Here is a 9,563-nt window from a genome sequence, read left to right as displayed (position 1 = left end):
CTCCCCGCCGCTCACCGCGAAGGCCCGCACAGCACGGCGGCGCGCGGCAGCAGAACCCAGTGGGGGATGAGCAGGAGGCGGCTGATCGATGTTTCTCTCTCATCGATGTTTCTAACTCTCTATCTCTATCTCTCTCCTTTCCTCTCTGTAAAAAATCAATAAAATATATTTAAAAAAAAAATATTTCAGTTGAAAAATAGGGGTAAAAGTGCCCATTTATGTCCTCTAATACAGCGGTTGCCAGCATTTAACCTTTACTTCACTATCAGTTTAAATTTCCCACAACTTTTGTTTCAAGAAATTTGAGGACTTTTTTTTCTTTTTTTGGTTAAGCCTCAACCGAGGATATTTTTCCATTGATGTTTAGAGAGTGGAAGGGAGAGGGAGAGACAGAGAGAAACATTGATGTGAGAGAGATATATGGAATGGTTGCCTTCCGCATGCCCTGACCAGGGTCTGGGATTGAGCCTGCAACTGAGGTATGTGCCCTTGACCAGAATCGAACCCAGGACCCTTGAGTCTGTGGGTTGACCCTCTATCCACTGACCCACATTGGCTAGGGAAGGACTTTTATTTTTTTAGGAACTGATCACAGATACAGTTTTCCCATGCTTTTATTATTCTAAATATTTGTGGATTTCTTAAAAGTCTTTGTTTTCTCCTACTTCCCTTTCTTTTTTCCTTTCCACAACACACTTCTCCCTTTTCAAAAAATCCTTCTACCATAGTTCAGATTCTGCAATGATCATACTTATCATAAGGAGAAAAACACTTCTAGGTCTCCTATACACGTAGACTTCCAGAACCTCAGAATAATTTATAGAGCCTTTTTGGAATTGACCAAAGAAGATATGACCTATATATGTATTCAGGAGGATTGGAAATAGAATCTTAAGGAACTGGTGTAACTGCTGAGTATTTATTTTCATAAAGTGAGGTCTGTATTTTAACAGATGATGTCTAAAATTAATCTTTCTTTTTTAAAAAATCTCTCTTCATAGGACATTAGTCGGTCTTTTTCATCTGTATTGCCTCCATTTGTTCCTCATGAGCCAACCAGAGAGTTGGAGTATCACTCTTCAGATCTCAGGATGTTGAGGGTATCTCCTGAGATTATGCCAAAGACTCTCAAACATTTACCAGGTATGTGGAAAAGGTTATATGAAATGTCCTTATGACTAGCTTGTTAAAAATGCCTTGCTTTGACTAATTTTTTATATTTGAACTCCTGTGGTAATATTAACTTTGGATTAAGTGTATTTATAAATGCACAGGTCTCTTTCATTAGATGAACCTTTTTATTTAATTGCTTTCTTCATGACAGTGTTTAGAACTGAATTACACGGACAAGTCTGAATTAGTGTCAGTCGGTTTCCATATTCCTTTCTGTGATTTGAAGGGAAAAAAATTAATTGAGCATGAGAGGACAATAAATTTGTAGAGAGGAAATTGAGAGCTCAGTTCTAAGGTAGAAGGCAAGGTAATCTTATCTGCTTATGGGTGGTGGGGACAGGAGGAGAGGTTTTAAGGACTTAGGAGAGTGACTTGGGTGAAGGCTCAGAATTTATGTTGAAGTGAATAGGAGATGGAACTGACTAAAGATAAGCTAAAGGATTTGAAGGTATTTCTGAGAAGTCAGTTGAGGTCAGAAATAATTTTATAATGTCAGCCTGTATAGCATCTCTCATTTTTCTCTACTGAAACTCAGGAATGGAGAAGGTTAATTACAGGATTGATCCTTGGTAGATGGATTTGTGTGTGGTGGAAGGATAGCAGTGGAAGGGAATAAGTGAGGGAAGAGTTTATCAGCTATTTGTTTCAGCCTGCATTGATTGAGAAAGAAAAGTCAGGAGAATTGTTAGTCTGGAAGAAAATGAAGGAACAGGTTTATTTACGAAGTTAAATACCTGAGGTGGGTATGAGTTACTGAGAGAGCTCGTAGAATGGGTAATTTTGATCAGAGTGAGTTAGTACATTTAAATTTGTATCATTTTGAACGGTGATAAGATCCATTGCTTGGCCCTGAGGGGATTGATTAGAAGTTGAATAAAAGACCACTGGGATAAAGTAAATTGAAATTTTGAGGCTAGCTTTTTGGATTAACTATGTTTAAATATTTTCTGATTTTTGTGGGGTTTTGGGTTTAGGAAAGCCAGTGCACCAGACATGAAATCTTCAAAAAGTGAATGGGAGCAACTGGGAGTTGTAAGAACATGATAGATGGAGGATGGTATCAAAGCTATGTGTGGCCTAAACCTCAAGAAAGGAGGTTTTATGTGTATGTTTTTTGTTTATTTGAGAAAGATAGAAAATAATAGGAAGGAATCAATAGTGAGGTTGGTAGTAATGTCCTTCTGTTACTGATTTTAGTAATTGGAGAGTTACTCCAATTTCTTTTAAGTCTAGCTTACTTTTGTCAATTTTTTGTTGAACTTTTCAAAGAAATTGGTTTCTCTACTTTTCCTAATTTTTCCTTCTACCTTTTAAATCTCTATTTCATTTACTACCATTTTAGGCTTTATTATTTTCATGCTTTCACTTGCTTCAGTTTTGGTTTGAGCTTTTTACTGTTTCTTAAGGTGAAAGGTTAAGTTATTGATCTGAGATCTTGCTAATTCAGGTGTTTACATAGATAAATGTCTAAACACTGCTTTAGCTGCATGCCTTAAGTTTTGGTTTGTCATGCTTTTGTTTTAATTCACCTAAATATTGCCTAATTTTCATTGTAATATTTCTTTGTTGTTGACACTGGTTATCTGGAGGTGTGTTGTTTAATTTCACATACTTACGAATTTCCTTTTGTTATTGAGATGTCATTCCATTTTTTGGAGAATATATACTTTGTATGATTTCAGTTTTTAAATTTTATTGAGACTTGTTTTATGTCTTAACATATAGTTTATCCTATAGAATGTACAGTTTGCACTTGAGAAGAATGTGCATTCTGCTGTTGTTAGGTGCTAGTTCTAGTCGATTTATAGTGTTCCACTCTTCTGTATCCTTGTTGATCCTTTGCCTAGTGGTTTTCTCCATTTCTGAAAGTAAGGTATTGAAGTCTCTAAATATTATTATTTGTTTCTCCCTTCTTTTCTGTTAGATTTGCTTCAAACATTTTGAGATATGATATTACATGCATTTATGCTTATATTTTATAATTTATAATGTCATATGCCTTGATGAATTAACTTTCTTTGTGTGGTTATAAATTGACCTTTAATTCTAGTAACATATTTTGTCCTAAAGCTTTATTTTGTCTTTATCAGTATACTTGCTCTAGCTCTTATGGTTGCTGTCTGTATGACATCTTTTTTTATCCTTTTACTTTCAACCTAGCTGTATTTTTATTTTTTTTTATTTTAAAAAATATATATTTTATTGATTTTTTTTACAGAGAGGAAGGGAGAGGGATAGAGAGTTAGAAACATCGATGAGAGAGAAACATCGACCAGCTGCCTCCTGCACACCCCCCACTGGGGATGTGCCCACAACCAAGATACATGCCCTTGACCGTAATCAAACTTGCGACCCTTGAGTCCACAGGCTGACGCTCTATCCACTGAGCCAAACCGGTCAGGGCTGGTTTACTTTTTGTTTCCCATATGTCTCATGTCTTTTTTGTTCTTCTTTTCCTACTTTAATGCTTTTTATTGAATTGAATGAATATTTTCTAATGTGATATTTTAGGTTCTTTGGTGATATTCCAGTATTATATATTTACTTATTTGTGTGCTATTTATTTATTTATTTTTCTTAATCCTCATCTGACTATCAGAGTGGGTCAGAGGGGAAGAGAGCCAGAGAGAAACACTGATTTGTGGTCTGATGTATTTATGCATCATTTGTTGCTGCTTGTATGTGCCCTGACTAGAGATCAAACCCACAATTTTGGCATATTGGCATGATGTTCTAACCAACTGAGCTACCCAGCAGGGCTGATTTTTCTTATTTCTTGAGTTTGGCCTGTAATGCTATAAATTTTCCTCTTAGGACTGCTTTTGCTATGTCCCATAGATTTTGGGTTGTTGTGTTATCATTTTCATTTGTTTCAAGATATCTTTTGATTTCTTCCTTTATCTCATTGTCAACTTATTCATTATGTAGTAACATGTTATTTAGCCTACATGTCTTGGTGTGTTTTTCAGTTTTCTTGTGATTGGTTTCTTGTTTCATACCATTATAGTCCTAGAAGATGCTTGATATGATTTTAATCTTTTTAAATTTATTGAGACTTACTTTGTTTCCTAACATGTGTTCCATGTGCACTTGTAAAGAATGTACATTCTGCTGCTTTGGGGTGATATGCTCTGAAGAGATCAATTAAATCCATTTTATGTAGTGTGTCATTTAAGACCATTGTGTTTTCTTGTTGATTTTCTGTCTGGAAGATCTATCCACTGATTTCGAACATCTTTTTTTTTTTTTTTTTAATTTTTTTTAAAGATATTTTATTGATTGTTTACAGAGAAGAAAGGAGAGTGATAGAGAGTTAGAATCATCAATGAGAGAGAAACATCGACCAGCTGCCTCCTGCACACTCCCCACTGGGGATGTGCCCGCAACCAAGGTACATGCCCTTGACTGGAATCGAACCTGGGACCTCTCAGTCCGCAGGCCGACGCTCTATCCACTGAGCCAAACCGGTTTCGGCGATTTCGAACATCTTAAAATTCCCTACTATGACTGTACTAGAGGCCTGGTGCACAGATTCGGGCATTGGTGGGGTCCCTTGGCATGGCCTGTGGGGATTGTGCTGAAACCAGGAGTCCAACGCCGCCTTTTGCTCCTGCCTGCCACTTCCGCTCATCCCCACCCCGCTGCACCTACCACGGGCCTGTGCCCAGTCAGTCCCAATTGGCAGAGACTTGCGCTGCCATAGCAGTGCTCACCAGTCATGAGCCCTGCATCTGGCCCCCCACGGTCAGCTGAGCAATGCTTCCACTGTGGGAGCACACTGACCACCAGGGGGCAGCTCCTGTGTTGAGTGTCTGCCGCCTGGTGATCATAATAACTGGTCATTTGGTTGCTTAGGCTTTTATATATGTAGATTACTGTCAATCTTTTTCTTCATGTCCAGCAAGATTTGTTTTATGTACTAGTATTTAGGTGCTCCTATGTTGAATGCATAAATGTTTATAAGTGTTATAGTCTCTTTTTGGATAGTTCCCTTTATCATCCTATATAATAAAAGGGTAACATGCAAATTGACTGAATGGCGGAACGACCGGTTGCTATGACGTGCACTGAGCAGACAGACAAGCAGGTAGTTAGGGGCAATCAGGCAAGCAGGCAGGAAGAGCAGGTAGGGGTGATCAGGCAGGCAGGCAGAGCAGTTAGGGGCTATCAGGCAGGCAGGCAGGCAGAATGGTTAGGGATGATTGCAGATAGACTGGATGTCTTCTGGACGTCCTTCTGGAGAAAGCCACAGTGGTGGGGACCAAGGCAGAGGCAGTTAGGGGCCATCAGGCAGGCAGGGGAGAGCAGTTAGGGGCAAGATCAGGCAGACAGGGGAGGGCAATTGGGGGCGAGATCAGACAGGCAGGCAGAGTGGCAATTAGGGGTGATCAGGCAGGCAGGCAGAGAGGTTAAGGGTGATCAGGCAGGCAGGCAAGTGAGCAGTTAGGAGCCAGCGTTGCCGATTTGCAAGAGGGATGACCGACTGCTGGATTGGGCCTAAACCGGCAGTTGGACATCCCCCGAGGGGTTCTGGATTGCGAGAGTGCACAGGCTGGGCTGAGGGGGGACCCCTCCGTCCCCAAATTTCATGCACCAGGCTTCTAGTTATGTAATGTTTGTTTTTGTTTGTTTGTTAATCCTCACCTGAGGATATTTTTCCATTGATTTTTAGAGAGATGGAAGGGAGGAAGAGAAACATTGATGGAGAGATACATGATTGGTTGCCTTTAACACATGCCCTGACCAGGGCTGGGGGATTGAGCCTGGCCCCTACTGAGGATCAAGCACGTAACCTGGGCATGTGCCCTTGACCAGGATCGACCCTGGTACTCATCAGTCTGCAGGCCAACATTCCAAACCAGCTAGGGCTCCATTTTTTTACTTTTAGTCTGTGTGTATCTTTCATTCTGAGGTGGGTCTCTTGTAGACAGTATATCTACACTAATAAAAGAGAAACATGCAAATTGGTGTCACTCTGCTACGCCCACCAACCGATCAGATGAGTATGCAAATTAACCCAACAAAGATGGTGGTTAATTTGCATACGCAGGCATGGAGTGAAGACAGAAGATGACAACATAGAAGGAAGCCAAGCACTGCAGAAGGGAGTGAAACTGCAGAGAAGCAAGCGAGTGGCGGAGGTGGGAGGGAAGCAAGAGGAGTGGCGGAGGTGGGAGCGAAGCCCACCTCAGTGGGTTTCGCTCCCTGTAGTGGGAGGGGAAACCCAGCAGGAGCAGCTCGGAGTGGGAGCGAAGCCTGCCTCAGCTGGTTTCGCTCCCCTCTCTGCTTGGCTCCAGCCACAGGAAGCCCTATTCTTGCAGGAATCTTCCTGCAACTGGCCTCTAGTATTAGTATATGTATTGGTTGTGTTTTCTTATCCATTTAGCTAACCTATGTCTTTTAATTGGAGCATTTAAGCCATTTACAATTAAAGTGATTATTGGTAGGTTTGTATTTATTGTCATTTTATTCTTTATAACTATGTTTCTCTGGTTATTTTTGTTCTTACAGAAGACTCTTTAACATTTCTTGTAATAGTGGTTTGGTGGTGATGCACTCCTTTTTTCTTGTCTGGAAGTTCTTTATTTCTCCCTCAATTTTGCAGGAATCTTCCTGCAACTGGCCTCTAGTATTAGTATATGTATTGGTTGTGTTTTCTTATCCATTTAGCTAACCTATGTCTTTTAATTGGAGCATTTAAGCCATTTACAATTAAAGTGATTATTGGTAGGTTTGCACCTACTACTGGGGATGTGCCTGCAACCAAGGTACATGCCCTTGACCAGAATCAAACCTGGGACCTTTCAGTCCACACGCCTATCCCCTGAGCCAGACCGGTTAGGGCTCTCCCTCAATTTTAAATAATAATCTTTCTAGGTAAAATTTGGTTTCTGCTTTTCATCACTTGTTAATCCTCCCCTAAGAATAGTTTTCCATTGATTTTTAGAGAGAGTGGGAGGGAGGGGGAGAGACAGGGGAGAAACATCAATGTGAGAAAGACACATCAATTGGTTGCCTCCCTGACTAGGGCCAGGGATCAAGCCTGCAACTGAGGTACATGCCCATGACCGGAATCGAACCCCAGACCTTTCAGTCTGTAGGCCAACAGTTGGACATCTGAGTCAGACTGGCTAGGGTGCTTTTCATCACTTTGAATATTTCATGCCAATCGCTTCTGGCCAGAAATGTTTTTGTTGAGAAATCAACTTGACAGTATAGGCGCTTCCTTGTAGACAACTGTCTTTTCATTTCCTGCTTTTAAGATTCTCTTTTTGTCTTTAAACTTTGCCATTTTAATTGTGATATATCTTGGTGTGCGTCTCTTTAAGTTCATGTTGTTTGGGACTCTCTGTGCTTCCTAGATTTTTGTATCTTTTCCTTTTACCAGATTAGGGAAGTTTTCAGCCAGTAGTGTTTCAAATATGGCATCTATTCTTTGCTCTCTGTCCTCTCCTTCTTGTATTCCTGTGATGAAGATGTTATCATGCTTCATGTTTTCCCACAGGTCCTTTAAATTATCCCAATTTTGTTGTTGTTTTGTTTTGTTGTTATTAATCCTCACCTGAGGATATTTTTTCCATTGATTTTTTTTTTTAGAGAGTGGAAGGGAGTTTTTTTGTTACCTTGTCTTCCAAATGGCTGATTCCATTCTCTGCTTCATTTAACCTACGATTTATTCCTTCTAGTATGTTCTTCATTTCAGTTATTTTATTCATTACAAAATATTTATTTTTATTGATTTCAGAGAGAGGAAGGGAGAGGGAGAGAGAGATAGAAACATCAATGATGAGAGAGAATCATAGATTGGCTGCCTCCTGCACATCCCATACTGGGGATCAAGCCTGCAACCCGGGCATGTGCACCAACTGGGAATTGAACCATGACCTCTTGGTTCATAGGTTGATACACAATCACTGAGCTACGTGAGCCAGGCTCTTCATTTTTTTAAATGTTTTCTATTTTTTTTTTTCATTCTGATTTTCACAGCCAAATGTTATGTGGGCGCCTCTTTCCAACTCTGGTGCTCTGGGCTGGTATGCTTGGTGTGGGGTCAGAACCCCACACTCCTGAGGGGGAGCCTTTGTAGCTGAGATACCCTCGAATCTTAGGCACCACAAAAAGGGAATGGGACCATCCCTTTTTGTGTCTCCACTCTTTCTACCAGTCTCGGTGTTGTTTCTTCTGTAAATCCTTGATTATAAGACTTCTCTTCATCTAATCTTCAGTTGGTTATGCAGTTTGATTATTCTTTATTTTAGTTTTAATTTCAATTTGGTTCTGGGAGTGGGTGAGTGTACCTTCTACCTACTCTGCCACTATTTTGAATCTCTTCTCTTTTATTTCTGATTTTAATTGAGTCCTGTCTCTTTTTTTCTTGGTAAGTCTAGCTAAAGGTGTGTCAATTGTTTATCTTTTAAAAGAATCATATCTTAATTTTGTTGACCTTTTCAGTCTTCGTTTGGCATTTATTTCTGCCCTGATCTTTTTTATTTCCTTCCTTCTGCTAACTTTGGGCTTTATCTTTTTTTCTAGTTCTTTGAGATATAAAGTTAGGCTATTGGAGACTTTTGTTGTTTCTTGATGTAGGCACTTGTCCCTATGAACTTACCTCCTAGAACTGCTTTTATCACATTCCATAAGTTTTGGGATGTTGTATTTCTATTTTCAGTTGTCTTGGGGGTACTTTTTTCCTCTTTTTATTTCTTCTTTGACCCATTAGTTGTTCAGCTTATTAATATGTTTTGATTTATTAATTTATTGAGCCTTTTTTCCTCACAAAATTTCATAACTCATATCCTTCTAAAGTTACTATGCAGTGTACATTATTTTCTTTTAGTTTTCTTGAAGTTAATACTTGGTATTTCTACTTTTTTACTTTATAGTTCAGTTCTCATTCCATTCTATTTCCAGCTCCTTATTTGAAGCTAACCAGTGGGTTTAGAATGGCAGTCAGTTGTAGTAAAAAGAGTTCAGAATATTTAGTTAGAATTAGACAGCTAAAGTGTCTGTTTCTGTCATTTACTCACTGTACAACTCTAGGAAAATATGTTTGTTACTCAAAATGTCATCTAAGGACCAATAATATTGAGTATTACCTGGTAGTTTATTAGAAATGCAGAATTTGATATTCCACCCCAGACCTGCTGAATTAGAATCTAAGATCTTTACACTGACCAACACTGTTAAGTCGTTTTTATTGAAACTTAATTTTCTTATTTGTAAAGTACAGCTAATATTTGTTGGATGTATCAGTCATTTTGCTACCATATGTTTTGCCAATTTACTTACTGTCTGTTTGTTTGTTTTTTTAAATTAAACTTTGTCTGTTTATTGCTCCTATTTTTTACATCTAGAACAGTGATTGGCCCATAGTAAACAATTATTTATTT

At 39.2% G+C, this 9,563-nt stretch overlaps 1 protein-coding gene across 1 annotated transcript in view; it reads left to right on the top strand.

The window, feature by feature from the left end:
• The window catches only part of ALMS1 (ALMS1, centrosome and basal body associated protein), a 126,982-nt gene that overhangs the window by 36,166 nt on the left and 81,253 nt on the right, over positions 1–9,563 (top strand). The window contains exon 11 of the mRNA XM_015571463.1: positions 1,002–1,143. Coding sequence (XP_015426949.1) covers positions 1,002–1,143 — 142 coding nt within the window. The remainder of the gene's footprint in view (positions 1–1,001; positions 1,144–9,563) is intronic.

Source organism: Myotis davidii, unplaced genomic scaffold (genome assembly GCF_000327345.1).
Source record: "Myotis davidii unplaced genomic scaffold, ASM32734v1 scaffold247, whole genome shotgun sequence".
Taxonomy (NCBI): domain Eukaryota; kingdom Metazoa; phylum Chordata; class Mammalia; order Chiroptera; family Vespertilionidae; genus Myotis; species Myotis davidii.
This window is presented reverse-complemented; position numbering and strand designations above follow the sequence as displayed.